The 19,609-nt window shown below is 43.0% G+C and overlaps 1 protein-coding gene across 2 annotated transcripts in view; it reads right to left on the bottom strand.

Annotated features, from left to right (window-relative positions):
* The window catches only part of SCUBE1 (signal peptide, CUB domain and EGF like domain containing 1), a 175,173-nt gene extending 156,212 nt beyond the window's left edge, over positions 1-18,961 (bottom strand). For both annotated transcript variants that reach the window (XM_051772395.1, XM_051772396.1), the window contains exons 1-2: positions 18,823-18,961; positions 16,024-16,146 (exon numbers count right to left, since the gene is read on the bottom strand). In XM_051772395.1, coding sequence (XP_051628355.1) covers positions 16,024-16,146; positions 18,823-18,910 — 211 coding nt within the window. In that variant the 5' untranslated portion in view covers positions 18,911-18,961. The remainder of the gene's footprint in view (positions 1-16,023; positions 16,147-18,822) is intronic.
* Positions 18,962-19,609: the final 648 nt, after the last annotated feature.

Raw genomic sequence — 19,609 nt, 5'->3', positions numbered from 1 at the left:
TTTTGTGGCCCTTGATGTGGGGGAACAGAAGGTTTGTAAAATAAAGGGCTTCCTGTCATCCTGTATCACTTGGTCCAACTTCCTGCTTTGTAAGGGACACGTAGCAGATATTAATTTTACCAGCTCACCTGTTCAGGGCTGCCTTTCATTTCAACATTTACTGAAGTCATGCAGCTACTTCTAAACATAACACACAGGGAAACCATGAATTTGTGTCCCCTGACAATGCCAGACCAACACTTAGGAAGCCCAAGAAACCAACTCTGCTTATTATTTTCTCACCTCCTCCCTGAATGCAGACAAATTCACAGCATCCCTCAACAGCATCTTTCACAAAGTGAAGGCCTCCCAGCATTTTGGGTTTGCATAACTATGTTTATTTTTGCTGTAAATAGTTTTTCCAACTACAGAAATGTTTATTTGCACTAGGAAGGTCTATGTGATGGTGAAAAAGCTATAACACACACAGAATGCACTGAAAAATGGTCATTAAAACTCAGTGAAACAGAAGTTCCCTCACACTTCATGGAAATTAAAACTCAGAGCACCCTTGGCAAGAGGAATGGACTAATATCAGCATGTTTCCCAACTTCCAACATTAATCATTTCACATTACACTTTTCTTATCCAGGAGATAGTCCTGGGGATTCTTATTTTCCTTCTCTTTTCTGTGGTGGGTACTGATAGTAGGTCTTCTTAAAAAATATTTCAGTGCTCCAGCCTAGATGCTCCAGATGCATTATAGTTAGTATACACACACATATATATATAAAAATATATATATTATGTTTTCAGGAGTGGCAAGTATTGCTTTTTCTTGTGAGTCCCTTGCAGGGCTGTGGGTACTCACCATTTTTAAGGAACAAACTGTAAAATTAATTGAGATGGCCCTACATTAAACCATACGAGCTTGATACATTCACTTCAAAAAGATCTGAGAAGATTAACTTGAATAGAAATCAGATCAAAGATTTACAATTTTATTTTTTAATCTGACACAGGCTTACAAAAACCTCAAAGCCATTTTTGTCCATCCTCCTCCAGCTCTCTGCATCATATAAAAGGTGAAAAGGTTACTAGGCTACAGATTTTGTTACCATGCCAGAGTTTGGGATGATCAAGTCACATTTTGCTCCTGCAATGACAAATTGAACTTGTTACAGGTTTGTGTTTCAGAATACCCCCTCTCAGTAAGTGAAACCTCACCAAACCTGTGATGATAATGACCATACCCTAATTGTGAGCACACACAAGCACTGCCCCAAACAGCTCCCAGCTCTGAGAGCTGCCTCTGCCACAAGTCAGGGAATTGGGGTGCTGCACAAGCAGGAAACATGGAGCTATTTCCAGGATGCCAAAACACTTGGCAGGCTCAGAATTCTGGCACAGCCTCTCAGCTCCTTAACAACAATTCTGGCCCCACAATGTGCAAAGTACCTGCCGTGCAGTTTGCTTGGGTGTGCAGATTGAATGTTTGCCGTGTTTTGAAAGCCTGGCCCCGGCCACTATCAACAAGAAGCCCTGGTTGTTGTTGTAGTAGATCAATGCAAAAGGGTTTTATTTGCAAACAAATTCGACTCTGATGTAATTTTTGGATTCCAGCTATTCCATTCCTGGAACAAAGAACCCCGTCCTACTGATACATGCTGACAGTTATAAAATTTTAATCACAGGGAGAGTCCATCAGTTTAGGATGCAGGGTCTCCTCAGTCTTCTAAAAGGCCATGCAGAAATCAGTCTTGTGAGCCAGAGCTCTATTTATCACCAGAGACAAACAATCACAGAGAAAATCTAACCAACAGTGGTAAGCAGCCTTTTGGTTTTGACCTTTGGATGTGTACCCACTGCCCAGCGAGGACAGAGATGTGGAGACAGTGAATATTAATGCAACCCACTGGCTTTTCCTACATCATAACCTTTTACAGACTCTGAAAACATTGCATGGAGTCTCTGACCACTAGAGAAGAAAGCAATGGCAGAGCCTCTCTGAAGAGGAATTTATGAATTTACACACTTGTCTTGTGAGGGTTAGATGAAGCCAGGCTGTACAAACATCTACTTCCCAGTAAGGAAAATCCAGGATAAGTGGTGAGGATGAAATTTAAAATTGAAAAACACAATTGCTGACCTGTGAATCATCAAATATTTTCATTTACAAGCTGTGCTTACATCTGATGTTTGGACAAGAAAGGAAGATAAAGCAAACAGATGCAATTTTGGCTTTGCCAAGAAAAATTAGACATTTCTGCTCCAGTGTTCAAATATCCTGTACTAGAAAGTACACATAGCTTCCATTAATGCTCTTCAGTGGAAAAAGAGTGCAAGTGCAGATATGGAAACAGTAATGGGGGCATTTGCTGCAAATTGAAGAGCGTCCATATTCATAGCCTGGAAATTTTCCTGTGGTAATTTTTTGTTATTATATATGTTTGTTACACTGGGGAGAACTTTAGGTAGAAAGAACCAAAAGAACACCTACAAATCCTGTGCACTATTCAAATAATACTTTTTGAATATTATTCACAGAACGCACCATAAAAAGCCAAGCAGTGTACAACTCCAATAGATCTCCCCAACAGCAGGGGGATAAAAGTGGGTAAGTTTATATAAATATTTCTTTAGTCCTGTAAACTTATTCCCAATACTCTCATTTTGATGGTTTCTCATGAGAAGCCTCTCACAACAAAGCTATTTTATTATGCACAGATAAGCAAATTGCAGCAATATCTTGCCTAAAGACTTGATTAACAACCCAATAAAAAAAAAAAAAGCCAACCCAAACTGTTTAATTGGACAGTACAGCCAATGTAAGACTAGAGATGAGAGATGTCACTTTTTGAAATGTTCTTGATGAATCCCCCATGCTTCTTCCTCCCTCCCCTCTTTCTAGACAATCCCTCTTTTAGAAATACAATGAATATACCCCAGTATAGTCCTAAGATACATAAACAGAAGTCCAGGAGAGAGCACACTACAACATCCTTGCTTATCCATTAAAAACAGGGTGTCAAGGCCTGATTATTTAACTCACCCATGAATAACACAGGACTTCACCCTCAGCAAAAGACTCAAAAATGAAATAATGGGATTATGGGTGTTTAGCCACGGCACCTGGTTTAACACTGCAGCCATCTAAAGTCAGCTTAAACATCCAGGTCAAGCTTTTCCAAGTACCTATTAATTTTTCACAAATGACTTGAGAGTCCTTGAGAACTGACATTCAAGAAGGTCTGTCCATCTCCATGACTGGCACAAGTGACTTTTTACAGAATTTACTTCCAAGTGCACATAAAGGTCTGGTAGACTCGGTGTAAAGGATTTTTAATTTGTGTTTGGTTTATGGCAGCAGGCAATGCAGCTGCTGGAATTAAAAGCAATGTGAATTAAATAAAGGTATGATCACACAGTTCAGCAGTGCTTCCTGAACATGATGCACTAAGAAAAATCTCGAGTCTGAGTTCTAAGAAAACAGAGTTCAAAAAATCAGCTCTCTCCTAAAACAAAGTTGTGGGAGGTTGATTTTTTTTTTTTTAATCTTTAACTGTATGCCTGTGATGGAGAGGTAGGGGTCCATTTTAAATTAAAGAATAGAAATGTAAAACTGGGACTACTGGGAGGATGAATTTCACATGGCAGTTTAAAAATCCCCTGTCCTGGTTAAATTCACAAGTACAGAATCTTTTTCACTAATTTTTAATGGACTTTGGACCTCCCAGCTGCAGGTTCCTTGGCCCAGGTACACCTCACCCAGCTTTACACACCTCCACTGGAGAGCTCCCCATCTGTGTCAGACTCTTTATTTTCAGGACACGACTTATCCAACCTTTCTTTTGCCTCCAGTGACACAAGGCAAACTGCATTAAGGAGATTTCTCTCCGTCAACTATAAAGGGAAAATAAAGCAATTTAAGTGTAGTGATCTGTACTACAGAGTCTCATCTTGGCAGAGATGAAATCCACCCTTTGTCCTCTTCAGATACCCTTGAAATGAAGAGAAACTCTGTCCCTACCCCAAATGCTCAACACACAGAGCCAGGACCTGCCTCCCTCCCAGTATAACAGACTTTATTTTTACTGAAAGTTAGGTCTCTGAAAGGAGTGCAATGACCAAAACCAACTGTCTGACCACAGCTTGGATGTCAAAATAAATTAATTATGAGGGCATGTTATTAATGGCTGTAAGTGCCTGATAAACATTAGTTTGTACTGATTCACATATTAATTTTGTAACTTTTGACCCCAGAAAACTTTTAAAACAAAGGGCAGCAACGAGTTTTCAAATTACCCCAGGAAAAGTAAAGTAATCCCACCCCCTACCAGTCCAACAATTTTACAGCCAGCAGACTGCACAAAACCACATGGAGGAGATATTTTTAATTAAGTGCACTATAAGGAGAATAATGGTTACCCAGATTCAGTCCAAACAATTATTATCAAAAGGGCCTTAGCATTTTAAAATAAGCCATTTAAGAAAGGCTCAGTGTTTTAAACATAGGCTGTTTCCGATTATAAAGTAGAGCTTTTAATTAAGATTAGTAAGGCCTAATTCAAGCTATAATTCGGTTCCTTTAGTTAGCAAATGTCTATTAAAACTGAGCAATTAAGGTTAAATGGGTTGAAGCATTTAAAGCACTCCCTCCTGCTTCAAATACTATAATAGAAAAGACTATGTCAGTGACTAATTCAGACCAGAAGACACGTATTTCCCCTCAAGTTTTTTACTTCCTTGCTGATCATAAAGTTTGCTAAAGAAGAAACCCTTGGTGAACTAGATTTTCAATGGAACAAAAATATATGTTTGTGTGTTACAGCTTATTGTCCACAATTTAACCATAAAATACAATTTCTGTGATTTTATATAGTATAAAGTTTGCTCCTATTATGTTTTTCCCCTTAATTTTATATAATTTAGTCATAAAAATATGTAGTAAACTTGCCAGTAGCATATTTCTCTCTGTGTTCATACCTGGCATAATGGTCTTCAGCAGCTGTGTGTGTACTTGACAGGTAAAGGTAGAATTATGCTATGATTTGTATTCCTGCCATAAATGGCCTTTTAGAGCATTCCCACCTCCCCTTCCATTTCCCATTTTTGCAGCTTTTTCAAAGACTGAAACTCTTCATGCTTGGTGTCATCTTTAAGACCAAGCCCAGACTCCTGCTCACTCAGGCAATTGTATCATGGAATCCTACTCAGGATAAAGGCTGATGTTGTCTTACCATTGAGGAACAGGCCACAGCAACTACCACCAAAATACCTGCCTCAGAAACAGCTAAAAATTATGACTAGTACATAAGTCATAATATTAATGGTCATCACTGAGAGCCTTTCAGGATAAGCAGTACAGGAACACATTCCAGTAACTTCTTTTTGTGCAACAAAATCCAGTGAAAGCAGTTCTGTATTAACTCAAATTATGTCACTGAGTTATTATAGAAAATTAATGCAATTGCTGCTGCTGTCCTGAAGATATTTCTGTGTATTCCCTATTCAGAATAAATGCTAAAGCTTTTAGGTTTCCCTTCTTAAGACCACAACGTGATGCAGTCAACTGGTGTTTCTTTTATGATGCACTTCTTGCACCTCTCTCAAGAAAAAGATTTTTTAAAAGTATTTCAGAACAGGCAGTGAAAGGATGCAAAGTGCCAGAGGGATAAAGAAGAGAAATATACTTTCTATATGCCTTTAGAAGTGACTGTTTACAGAAACCTTGAGTGACAACACCTTAGATTTTACCCATATCACAAAAGAATTATTTCCTAGTCAACAATCATAGTATAAACAATTTGATGGAGTTGTTTCCATCGTTAAAGTTTTTGAGAGAACTGTAATATAAAAGTTCTTCCATTCTGAAGCCATAATTTCCTTAAATGTACAACTGTACATAGAATAAACTGCTGCCATTTTCACACAGTGAAAACAGATAATAAACCAGCTTATATCCAATCAAAGTATTTTAGTCTTTAGGTTTTTATCTCAGGCCAACAGGTTATTCCCCTGTTGTACTCCTTCCCTGCTCACTCCTACAAGCCAAAACAGTCACAGGGCAGGGAAATCCTGGCAAGCCCTCCTTTGTTCCTTGCTCTCTGAATACATCTACACACTCCAGTCCCAATAGAGGTAAAACCACTCTCCAAGGAATTCAAGCCAAGCAAAAGCCATGGGGTTCCACTTGTGTCTGCCCTCTGGGAGCCAAATAATGCAGGCTGGGCTCCCTCCTGGCTGTGGGTCAGGCTGCAGCACAGCCCCAGCCAGGCTGCATTTCCCCAGCACAAAGCCCTTGGGAAAATCCCACTGCAGCCAGGAATCAGGAGCAATCCCTCTGCAGCACCTGCCTTGGCAGGGTGGGGGACACCAAGAGTAAAGGTCAGATGAACTGGAGCACTGGGCAAGCAATGACTGGGCTGGTTTAAGGGGAAAGTGGGGGGGGGGGGGGGAAGGACGTGGGAAGAGGAGCTTTGATCACACTCATCTTTAGGCAGGTTGGAACACACCAGGAAAAAAAATAAAAAGGGAATTTCTAAATGAAGTTGGACTTTGGTGCTTCGTAGGTAAAGAGATTCACTGGTATGTCTCCAAGTCACGGTTTTCATGGACTCCTCTTCCAAGGAATTTCTGCAAACAGGAAAGTGCAAAAAGAAGAAAGGCACAACCCTGCCCAGCAGAGACTGAGATCTCTAGAGGTAAAAAGTCAGATACCAAATTCCTCCCGTGCATGTGCTGCCAAACAACTGAGATATGCATTACCTGCACTCCCTGCTCAGCAAAGCAAATACCCACTCACTTCATCCCCTTTTCCCACTGCAACAGGGAGACTGGAAGTTTAGAATGTGACCTCTGCTTCCAGATAATGAAATCAGAACAAAGGCACTTGGGAGCAGCTTCCCCTCTTCCAACAGCAAGGACCAGAATGCACAGCAGTTATGTCCTGTAGGATTTTCAGCAATATGTCCAACAAACACCTACTCCTGCAGAGGTTCCCATGCTCTGAAGCACATTCTGCACCAACACCATTCCCCCTCCAGTAATCCCCAAATTGATATCATGCACTGCTCTTTTTTCCCCTCCTCCCCCCCCCCCCAGTTAAACTTTTGATGTTCTGTGACCACGATGCCTTATTAAAGGTAAGGACTGACAGTGGTTCAGGCAGCCTAAGGCATGGGAATGGTGGGATGCAGCTCAGCAACCTCAGGCTGAGAGGAAATGAAAATCAGCTTCCATATTCTAACAGCTCATCTGCTTAACTAATTGATTATAGGAATCAGAACAATCTGAAAATTGCTTGATCTATTTAATGTCTCTGATTCTTTGGCGGCTGAACTGTAAAACATCATCAGTAGTTGTGAAAGCATGGTCTTGAATTTGATATATATTGTCTATGGGGCCTACAGCACCAAACTAACTGCTCGTGTATTAAGCACTAAGTTCAGGTCTAAAGCAAGATCAAGGTCTTATATCAGCTTATTAAGTGATCCAGATTTTTTTTTTTTTTAATTCATTGGCCAATGAAGGAAAAACTGTGGCCTTCTACAGGTTGCAGGGAAGCAGCACTGTAAAGTAAAATAATATCTTCAATTTAATAAAGTACTTACACAGAATTAAAGGGTAACAGCTTCTTAAGATTAAGTACCTGAGTACTTTGATGATTCAAGGCATTTGAACAAAACAATTCTTCAAACTAACGTAAGTGTATTCCTTTTGCTCAGCACCTTAAATGTGTAAAAAAGTCTTGAAATTTAAGGGGGTCTGTCACACCCTCCCTTCAGTTTCTCACAACTCTGACAAATATTTATGTATGAACTATGTTTTTTCATGCAAGGTATCTGCTTTAAAGCAGGTCTGCTTTTTTCAGCTGAAATTTTAAACAAATATATACATACTAAAACAAACAAAGAAAAAAACCCCAAGAAGTTGGCTTTTCTTTTCCTGAAGTGATTATATGGAAAATCCACTGCTTTGCTACGTCAAAAAAAATCTCCCCTCTTACTTGGACAGATTAAATGCTCTCAGATTTTGTTTCTTACAAGGAGTCGAGGAGTTCCCTTTCAGGAGACTTCTCAAGACAAAAAAAAAAAAGATGGTCAAATTACAGCTGAAAATTCACCAAACAAAAACCAGCCACTTAAAAAAAATCATTACAGAAAAACCCAAACAACATAATAAACTCAAAGCTCAACAACAGGCACCTGCCGAAATTTATGCAGCTAAAGTTTCCCAAACAACCTTCTTTGTAGGTGTTTTTTTTTTCCCCCAGCCTTTCACAACACAATGGCTCCAGAAACCGAACCAGATTAGGAAATCTATTCACCTTATTCACCACCACCTTCTCCCTGCCATGTGCCCCAGCCTCTACATCCCTCTACATCTACCTTGTCGTGCATCAGCCTCAGAATGTGCATTTTAGGAGCCCCCATAATCAAATGGGAGGTAACAAATGATGGCAAACAGCCATGCAAAGAGGTTTTTCCAGCCAGCCACTGAGGAAAGAGCCATGGGAACAGCAGGGAATGTGCTGAGGGACAGGTGAGCTCTGAGCTGGGGATGGGGCCAGGAAAGAGGTGGAGAAAAAGGAAGGCAAAGGGAAATCTGAGAGCTGGTTTGACTTGAAGACAGAACTCAAATGAAAGGAGCAGTAAAGGGTATTCAGAGCTTACAGCTGCCAGTTCTCCAGACCCAGAAGTCTTGCTGGGTAACTCTCCCCAAGAGAGAGGACAGGGGAAGGAAAATTGAATAAAATAACAGAAAATCCACGAGGAGAGGACAAAAGAGAAGTAGTATTTGCAGTAAGGAAGTGACAAGGTTAAAAGAGAGCTGAGGAACAGAATATACAAGACAACACAGTGAAAACTGCAAGGAAGAGGGATTGCACCAGAAGGTGACAGGTGGGAAAACGAGGAAAAATACACAGTGTCTAGCAGATAGATAAAGAATGAAGACAGAAGAAGGACAGATTCTTACCTATTGAACTTAGTGCATTTTATTTATGCCCCTTCAGCTTATTATCATCTTCCTGGTAGATAACTCACACTTTATATCTGGGGGAAAGCAGAAGTTCCTCCTAAATACAGCAGAAGTACCTAAATCACCACAGGAGGCCACCCTGGGTTCTGCAGCTCAGTAACTGTTGAGACTGATGAGATTTTATGATATCTATAAGTTCCCAGAGTACCCACAGACCATCCAGCAGGCAGGGAGCTTATCAACTATTTAGAGAAGTGTCCTTGGAAAAAACCCATATTTTTTCCAGAGTGGGAATCACATGTAATGCTGTTGAAGAATGGGGCCGTATCTCTAGTGCAGTGGACTTGTTTATGCAAAATACAGTGATATTTCTATCTGAGAAGCATTTCTGGGGAGAAAAAAAAATAAAATCGGAGTGGATGCTCTTTTTCTAAGTCGAAATGGAAGATTTCCAAAGTGGACCACCGGGGGAGCTGTTCACTGAACCAGCATTATGGGCTGGCAGAAAGTAAGAGGTAGGACAGAGTAGGGGAGAAAAGGGAGAGGATAAAACAAAAGGGTGTGTGACACATGGGGACTGATGGCCCTGTGAGAAGATAAATGGGTCATGTCAGCCCAGCTAAGGGATATTCTGCTTTTATGGGATAAACTACTGAACAAAGTTGGAGAACTAAAGCAATTGGAATAAACAAATAAAATCAAGGCTCAACTCTGACCAAAACAAAAGCTCTATTCACTGAAAAAGCATGAAGGAGAAAAAAAGGAAAAGTTACCATAAGCTGTTAATTCACTTAGGCTGTAATAAAATTCTGCTTTAATAGAGAATGTTCTCAGGAGTATTTTCTTACTTCTTCTCGGCTTCTCCATCCCCTAAGAAAGCTCATTCCCTGAAGCAAATTAGAAAACTGGCAAGTTGGAATTGAGTATTAAATGGTACCAGACAATTTAAAAAGAGAAAAAGCACAGACATAGAAGACCTCAGAATTTAATTCTGGGAAACACTAAACCAAAAATTATGCATCAAGCTACCCTACATGTAAGTAGGACCTAAACCAGCATCACAGACTTGTAGCAACAGGTCTCATCCAGCCATGAGGGGAGGGTGACATGAAGTACAATATCTGATATTAATACCATTTGTTAAGGGGTTGTAGCTCTAGAAGGCAGCTCCAGTGTCTTAACACCCACCACAGACCTCATTCAGGGAAATCAAGGGTGTCCATGAAAGAATTAATTCACCTTCAACTGTAATGATAAGAATGATCAATCAGGAAGGAGTCACTTAAGCTGCCTTGTTCAGTGGCATCCCTGTCACTGCAGAGACTGACAGAACAAGTCTCAGCTCCCCTGAGCTGTGCAAGCATCAGGATGCCCAAATTCCAGAAACCAAAGGACACCCAACTCTCACATGACATCAGTGATGAAGATGGTCCACCTCAGAATGAATTGCTGAGAGTGGAGTGATGGGACAGCACAGAGCTCTCAAAAGAAATGGGATCACTGCTCCATTTAAAAGACATCCAGAAGCCCCTTACTCACTTATCCCTGCAGACGAGAGGGGGCTTTGGTGGGAGATACAGGATCAGGAGCTGGGAAATGAGAAGTCTCAGATGCCCTGTGCTGGTTCCAGGCTGACTGATTCAGAGAGCAGCCCTCTCACAATATTTGGGTTCATTTTTGAAGGGCTCGAGAAGAACAGAGCAGGTATTTCAAACACTGTAGTAAAACAAAAATCCAACGTGTCAGACCATGAATGACCTCCCAAGAAAATGAAAGATTTTCTGAATTCAAAATTACTGAAGATGGTAACAACTGGTTTATCTATCCAGTTTCTGATTCAAGTGCAATGAGCTATCATTTTAAACTTCAGTATATTGCTCTAAGCACTGTGAGTAGTTTAAATTTTGGCTTAGGGATGCTACTGCACCTGCAGTACGAAGATAATCCTTGTGGGTCCCTTCCAACCCAGCATATTCTGTGAATTCCGTGTGACAGATTCGAGAGTCTCAAATTTGGCAAAGTAAGAAATTCACCATCCTGCCATTTCCACAAAATTAGAATTCCTGGTTCAGAAAAGGGCTTTTAGTTGGCAGTTTAGAGGTGATCTGTGCAGAACTCTGTGCTTTTCTGTCTGCAGCAACAGGTCAAGTAAGAGACAAAGTCAGGCATCACAGAGCATCAATGGAAGTAACAAAATCCAGGGATATCAATGCAAGGGTTTTTCCAGATACAGCATTGAGTTTATCTCATCCACTGTACACAGAGAAATATTAGGAACTATGGCAAAAGTCTAGGAGATTAGGAGGTGCCTTGCTAAATTGGCTGGACATCTTCCAAAAACTTCCTTCAGCTCAGCAGCCTTTAAATGAGCACTGGGGGTCAGAAAGGACAATTGGTGTGTGTTTCCAAATGGGCATATGAGGAATGTAACCTGCTGTGAGGCTGGATATACCTGTGATTGAGGCAGGAATGGTTTATCTTATTTTGAGATCATGTTTAAAGCCAGTGAGGTGCCATCCGTGGGGTAACCAGGAATAACAGCCCTCACTGCAGGTTACCATGACCACCTGTTTATCTGGAATGACTATTTACATTAGGAAAAGGACTGCAAATACATCAACACGTGACAAACTTGCATCACTGGAACTGCACAGGCCCACTGAGCCAGCAGACAAGCAGAGCTGCTGCTGATACAGCACAAATTTCCCACGTGAGCAGGAATGTGAAGATCAGCCTCTCAGGGCAGACTCGACCCACACACTTTGCCATGGTATGTGTATGTTGCCCTCAGCAAGAAGTCCATCAAAAAAATTATGAAGCTTCACAGTAGGAAAAATAACTAAAAGTACAGCTGAAAACTGTGAGCATTTCTGTACAAAAAGTAACACGGTAACACCTGCGTGTGATCAATTCTTAAAAGAACTGAAGGAGAGTTATGCAAATACTGTGAAAGACAGAAGGAAAAACACACTCCTGGAGGAAAATCACAGTCAATGAGGGAAATCTCAGAGTAGAGTTTTGCAATCCAGAAGCAACAGGTCCCAGTGAACGTGTCTTAAGAAAAAATCCCGTCCACCCACTCACATCCTCTACACACTGTAGAGAAAGGGTCCTACGTGTAAGGTATAATCCAAAAGAAAAAAAACACCTATAGCTAGAGCAACTCACTGGAATTACAGTCACACTGAGGATAAAGAGTAGGGTAAGGAAAAAAAAACCCCATTTAAAATAATGTTAATGCAGTAACTGGATATAAAACGGGCACAGATGAACATCAATGAAAAATGACACAGAGTATTTCAACCATTAATGAGGGGAGGGTTTGGACTAGCCAGAGAAGCAGCACTGGCAAAAAAAACTTCCTAAAAACTAGGTTTAAGAGCTAAACCTCTTCATAAACTGCCCATTGACAAGAGTACCCACAACACCTGACACACACTGCATTGGAGACAGGGAAGGGCCAGCAAGGCACAAGGAATGCCAGGACCTGGAATCCTTTTGAACCCTCTGGAATTTCCACTGCTTTGACACTGTTTTCCAGCTCATGATTTTACTGAGACACCAGCCTGTGGGGAAGCCAAAAGTCAATGCAGAGAAGATAAGGACAAAGACCTAAGGAGCATGAAGATGACTGCATTTGAGATACTGAATAAAATCACAATAGGGAAGATTTCCCAGCCAAGTGAATCAACTAATTATCAATTAATGGATTTTATATATTGAATAGAAACAGAGACTTGAAAGCAATTATTTTTTTAAAGATCACCTGGGCTGGACACCTCATTCTGTCCTATGAAAAGGCCAGGCAGAGAATTTGCTTTCAAAGGATATTGAACATGAATATTATGTGATATGGGAAAACATCACGGCAATGCTGACCATAAGGCTTTACAAAGCACAGGGGAAAAAAAGAAAAAAGCTGTAAACTGAAATCTACAGAGGGAAGCAGGAGACAGGCCACAGGAAGAATGAGGAACTCTTTGGAGAAACAACTGTGCTCTGTGGAAAGAAAACAGGTCAGCTGGTTCAGGCAACAAGGCTCACCAGAAAATAAAATAAAGAAAAAATGTAAGGTAGATCTGTCTGACAAGTCATCCACAATCCTCAGAATCTCTGGAGAAACCCAAAAAGACATTTTGAGAGAAAAGCAAAGTTCGGAAAGAAATTCCCTGTTAAAGGAATTTAACAGGTTGTCAAGAAAATGTTTCATTTCCATATAATTTCTGGTAGAGTGTTCCACGGGTCCTTAAAAGAAATGGGTTTGTCTTATGTATTTCTCCCCACCCTTTAGCTCACAGCAGCAAAACACACAAAATCCTGCCCAAGTGGCTGGGCTCCACATTTACTGCATTGACCTGAAGATCCCACTCTTCAGAAAAACTATAAATAAATACACAAGAGCACACAAATACATATTCACATGCTGGACACGTTTCCACAAGTCTGTGCTCCGTTGCTTTTCTAAAACCTAAGACTCATCAAAAAAAATGTTATTTCCCATACTCTATTCCCTTTCTCCAAAAACGGATTTCAAGTGAACAAAAGCAATATTTAAGACTGATGTTTAAAATAAACAAACATGGACACGTTTCTAAATTAATTGCAGTGCCTCAGTGTAACCTCAACTAAAATTTATCAGAATTAATTTGACCATGTAGTATAATTTCCTTAAGGTCACTATACTGCATAAATTGCAATTCTGCTTGTTTAGTAAAATCTGGTTGCATGGGAGAGCCTGGAGTATAAGTGAGCTGGTTATGCTATATATAATGTTCTTCAGACATGAAGCAATACAGGTAGATTGCTACAGATATGGCTAAAGAACCACATCATCTCTAAAAATGTTATCTTCTTCTCACAGGTAACTAGTTTCAGTGATCTAGTGATCTAGTGAACTGAAACAGTGAACTAGTTTCAGTGGGTTTATTTAGAAAAGCCCAGTTACAAACTTTGAGAATCATTTAATGACCCAGCTTTGGTTTCGGCACCACAAAGACCATCCAGTGGATTTCATTTCTGTTAATGAAATAATATGAAATAAATTACCTTTATCTTAAACAAATTACCTTTATCTTAAAAGGTAATTTTTAATGGCTGCTCACTGAAGGTGTGACAGAACACTAACTACCCATCCATGAAGTTAGCCTGTTTATTTCTGTAGGTTTTGAATACTTAACCTCAAAAGGTAAAATAAACCCATCCTACATGTACAGCAGGCCTGAGGCAGATCTCAGATCTGCCACTGACTTGTGTGACCTTTCCTTTTAATTATGAGCTTACTCACTTATGAAAAGGACATAATGATACCTGCCCTACACTGAATGCACATAATTTCAGTCATTTCGTGCTTCAAAGTACTTTGGGATCAAATTAACAGGTACTACACAACTAATTTAAAACAAGCTCCAGATAGGAAGCATTCAAAAACACTTCAAGCTTTCCACTTATCCAAAAGTGTGATATTAATTACAAACTTGAGACACACAGCTGATGCAAAATCTTTAGAACTGGTACCATAACATTGTAAAAAGGCTTATATATCCTGCAGAGTGATACCTGGTTCAGACAGCTTGTGTTCATTTACCTGACTAATGCTGAATATCCATGCAGAATATGCTGCAGCCTGCCCCAGTTCACTTTACTTATCAGGCTTGTCAGACACTGATTCTATTAGATATGAGTTTGATATCAAGACACAGAATTTCCATTATTCTGTACATCACTGCAAAGAGGAATCTTGGTTTTTACTACTCACTGAGCTCTCTTTTTTAATTTTTACAAAGCCAAGGTAAGCCAGGCAAAGAGAAATACGTATATTAAATAAGCATAAAGTATGTATATTAAATAAGCATGAGTATAAGCAGTGTCTACCATTAAACAGAGCTTAACAACTAAAACATGAATAGTTAAAGCTGAGGGAAACTCTTGATGTGTAAAACCAACACGAGCACCAAAGCTGAGAGCGCTGTAACTTCACAGCTGGGGCCTTGAGTTTCCTCAGAGTTCTGTAGCTCTTTCCCTGGAAGGGATGAGGAGAGGAAGAAGGGGTGCTGAATGATTATCCTGTTTGCAAGGAAGATAATCTGGTTTCCAAATGAACAGCAGCTCAGAGCAGCAAGAGGTGGACAGTAGGAATTTGTCTCTGTCAATTTAAGCCCAAGACAGAGAAATATGACAACCACAAAAATGCTTCATGAGGGCACTTGAACAAACACTTTGGAAGTCCATGGAGAATAATATGTGGTTTCAGATTTTTGTAGACTTCAGCAAAGTCATTTCTAGGTCTTTAATCTTTTTAATGGACTGGCTATAAACATTTTTTTAAAAGTTTCATTCTGCCAAAGAAAGAGAAGGACTTGGAAGGAAAATTTTTATACCTGCTAAGCACCTACAAGTAAGAAAAAATAATATTCTTGCATCTTTTATTTGTAGGGCTGTGATTATAATATTCATTCTATTGACCAGAGAATCTCTCTGCTGAGATTCAACAGACAAGATGGGGGACAAAATCTGAAATATGAATGCACACAGTGCCTAATAAAACATGCTAGGTCTTTCTCAACTACAAGAGGGCGTATAAAAGCAAAACAACTTTTTTTTTTTAAGTCTGTATAAGCACAATAATCTGAAATACTTCCTTTTAAAACAGTGTACCGCAGATCAGAAATGTATGATCATGACACATTCATAGAGTCAAAGAGAAGCAAGTTCCAAGGTCCTGGTCGAGGAGATGCAGAAAAGCACCTACTGTAACTTGCCCGGGGAGAACGGCGGCCAGTCCAGGGGGTGATCCCATCCCATCCCATCCCATCCCGCGGCCGCAGCTCCCTTTTTTAATTTTATTTTTCAAAGCAGGCTGGCGGGCACGACGTTTGCGGTGCCGGACAATTAGCCAGAGCAGCAGGGGGACGCTTACCAATAAACACCCAGATTTGAGGTTAAGCAGCTGTAAATCTGCATTAATCGTTTCAGGAATTCAGCTATTTACAAAAGCTTTTAAAGAGCAAACAAATAAGAGGAGGGAGGGGAGGAGAGATAGGAGAGGAGCCGATCTGTCCGTACCTTCACACTGCTTCCCTTCCCCTTTATAGCCCGGCTTGCAGATGCATTTGTAGGATTTGGGTGTGTTCTGACAGATGGCATCGATGTGACAGTCATCCGTGGCTTCCGCGCACTCGTCAACATCTGCAAGCACAGAACGAACCCCGAGGGGACGGATCAGGAGGGAGACCTGAGACACACAACACCAGGGACAGGAACTCCCCTCGGAACTGTTTGCCTGCCTGCCTGCCTTCCCATTGTCATCCTGGAAATGGGAACATCTGAGGTTAAATAAGTGAACCTGCCAACGTGATGTTCTCCTCAGGTCGTTTATAAGCACTGCTCCACCGAGCCACAGGGACTGGCTCTCACATTCCCGCATTAGGAAATCCTTAGACACTAAAAATTAGCTTCTGCTGTATAGGTCTGGTACTGGAGACCCTTAGTAAAAAACCCAGCGTTTAAATGACCTATAAGAGGAGAGAAAAAGACCATTTGCGTGTTCTAGCAAAGAGATTTTCCCAATTTATAAAGACAGACTCTAGTTTAAATAAACTCCGCTGGTTGGGGAATGAGAAAAAGGAAATATTTTAACACCAAAACCCCATTAATACTTTTTACTTAGAGGCAAAAAAAAAAAAAAAATAAAAATAAACGGCAGACCATATGAAACTTGGTAAGTCAGTGCGGAGGAAAGCAACCTGCAATAACATCATCTACTTGGACTGAAACTCATTTAGGAGGAAGAAACTCCCAGCAGTCTCCCCGGCCCCTGCACTGGAAGGGGGGCAGCCAGACCGCTTGTTTTCAGGGTAGGAAGCCTTTACAAACATTTCAGTGACGGGCATTCGGATTTAAAGAGGATGGGGAGGGAGGAGGACGAGTGAGAGACTCGGTAGTCGTGGGAATGTTAATGAAGTGAACATAGGAGGGGAAAAAAAAAAAAAAAGGAAAAAGCAGCAGCTCCGACCTATTCAGGGATGGGGTGTGCTGCTACCAGGGGAACATTTAAAGCCCTCCTAACCTGCCCTGCCCCCCGCAGTCCCCCCAGACGGTCCCCGACCACCGCCGGGGAGGCGGTGCCGCCCCCGCCCCGGGGACGCCGGGCGGGCAGGGTCGTGTCAGAGCTCACCTCGCGGGGATTTCCTCCCCATTCCACGCCACAGCCACACCTGGGGCTCCCGGGAGCGGACAGGCGGGCAGGGCAGCGCGCTGCCCGGGGGATGGAGCGGAGCACAGCCTCCCCTTTCTGCCCGGGAAGGACCGAGGGCAGCGGGGGAGTCGCGGAGGGACGTCCAGCGAGAGACGTGCAGCTGGTTCCATGCCAGCGAGATTAACAGACCCTCCAAAAAGGTGCACTAAAGTGAAAACAGCTTCGCTGTCAGATTGAAATCCTAACGCTAATTGTTTCAGAAGTGCTCACTCAGCCATCTCCAGCGATCCTTCAAAGTCACCGGGGACAGGAGGGGCTGTTTGGAGAGGGGAGGATAAGCAGACACTGTGGCATGGCACACAGCAGAGAACTTGTCTGGGAGGTGCAGACCGGGGCGGCCCCGCGGGGCACCTCTGGGATCCCAGCAAGAGAATTCCCTGGACTCCGTATTGTTGTGGGGGATTTTTTGTCTTTTTTTCTTTCTTTTTTTTTTTTTTTTTTTTTTTTTTTTAAGAAAGAGGGGAACAGTGCAATAAGCGCTGTGATTTTAAGGAGAAACGCAGGGCTGCTGTAATCTGTTCCCTTCTTTCTTGTCCATTCGTTTATTTTAACCACCGAGCCGGTTCAGATCTAGCCATGATTTACGTGAATTAGCTTAGGGGGTCCGAGGGTGTTGCCTAGATCAGGCAGAGATTCAGTCAAGCACAAAAAGAAAAGAAGTTTTTGGGGGGGGGGGGAGTTGGTTTTTGTTTTTCTTCTTTTTTTTTTTTTTTTAAATGCTTTGGTTCATACTTTTGAGTCATTAAACCGGCACCCATCTCCCATCAAGATCAGCAAGAGTGACAGCTGGACTCTTTATAATGCCGTCAAAAATTCAAACTGCATTGAGCCAAGGGGGACATTTCACAGCAACCAGAGGATGCCTGGGAGTCAGGCGTGAATGCCAATGAGTCAAATGAAAGGGCAAAACCAAATATGAGCCCTTGCTCAGCTCCACATCTCACATTGCGTTTCTCGGACTTTAGGAACTTCTACGCTGACTTCGTTCATTTTGCTGCATTCAGACTCCTCTGTCTGAGGGATTTTTACACGCATCCCCCTCCCAACCCCTCCCCGCTCGTACTTCACCTTAAAGGATTACTTCTAGCACAACTTCAGAGACTGCATACACATCTTTCAAGAACTCACTTTGGGCTTACAAACATTCCTAGACAGACAGGGCTAGGAGCAGGGTGTTTGATTTTTCGGGGTGTTTTTGTGTAGGTTTTTTTTTTAAAGCAAAGATTTAGTATCATTGCTGCTATTAAACAGAGAGTAAGAAACGCCAGGTCTTCGGGTTAATGCGCAGACAGGGAAAACCTGTGAAGATATCCCAGGGCTCAGCACAGACTTATCTCGCAGGCACTTAAGCAAAGTAACTTTTCCTTCCCCATCTCTGCCCTGCACAAGTCCCTCGGCTCCGGCTGTGTCAGACACGCGAGAAAACGCCTCCCCACCGCAACTTCCAACACCCCCGGGTGCTGGGAAACGACCCTCCCCTCGGCACCTTACAGCGGGGCGAGAGCGGCGCGCAGAGACAGACGGACAGACGGACACGGCTCCCCCCGGGGCCGCCGCGGCGGAGCTCCCCCTTCACCTCCCCCCGCTCCCTCCCCGCTTCTCCTTACCTGCGCCCCCGCTGCCTCCCGCCAACCTGCCGGCCCAGGCGAGGGCGAAAAGCAAACAGCAGCGGCGCGCAAAGCAAACAGTGCCCATGATAACGATGCGCTGGCGGCGCGGGAGCGCGATAAGGGACGCGCCGGGGCGGCCGCGGAGCCGGCGGCGCTGACGCCGCACAGCGCCCCGCTGATTCGCCGCGGAGCCGCCGCGGGGCGGGGACGGCCGGGCAGGGCCGCCCACGGGGAGGGAGCGCCGCGGGACCGCGGCACGGGGGATGCCCGCCGAGGGGCCGGGGACGGCGGGGGACGAGCCGCGAACGGGACGCGCGCGGAGCCGTCCCCAGGGAGGGAGGAAGGGAGGGAGGGAGGGAGGGAGTGCGGGGACGGGGAGAGAGGGAGGGGTGGGTGGAGGGGTGGACAGGAGGATGGGTGGATGGAGGGATGGGTGGATGGAGGGATGAAGGGATGGAGGGATGAAGGGATGGACGGACGGATGGAGGGATGAAGGGATGGACGGACGGATGGAGGGATGGACGGACAGAGGGAGGGATGAAGGGATGGACGGACGGATGGAGGGATGAAGGGATGGACGGACGGATGGAGGGATGGACGGACAGAGGGAGGGATGAAGGGATGGACGGACAGAGGGAGGGATGGACGGACAGAGGGAGGGATGAAGGGATGGACGGACAGAGGGAGGGATGAAGGAATGGACGGACAGAGGGAGGGATGAAGGAATGGACGGACAGAGGGAGGGATGAAGGGATGGACGGACAGAGGGAGGGATGAAGGGATG

Source organism: Manacus candei, unplaced genomic scaffold (genome assembly GCF_025592945.1).
Source record: "Manacus candei isolate 608988 ecotype Guabito, Panama unplaced genomic scaffold, ASM2559294v1 h1tg000153l, whole genome shotgun sequence".
Lineage (NCBI taxonomy): Eukaryota > Metazoa > Chordata > Aves > Passeriformes > Pipridae > Manacus > Manacus candei.
The sequence above is the reverse complement of the archived record's forward strand: the minus strand, read 5'-3'. Positions and strand labels throughout refer to the sequence as shown.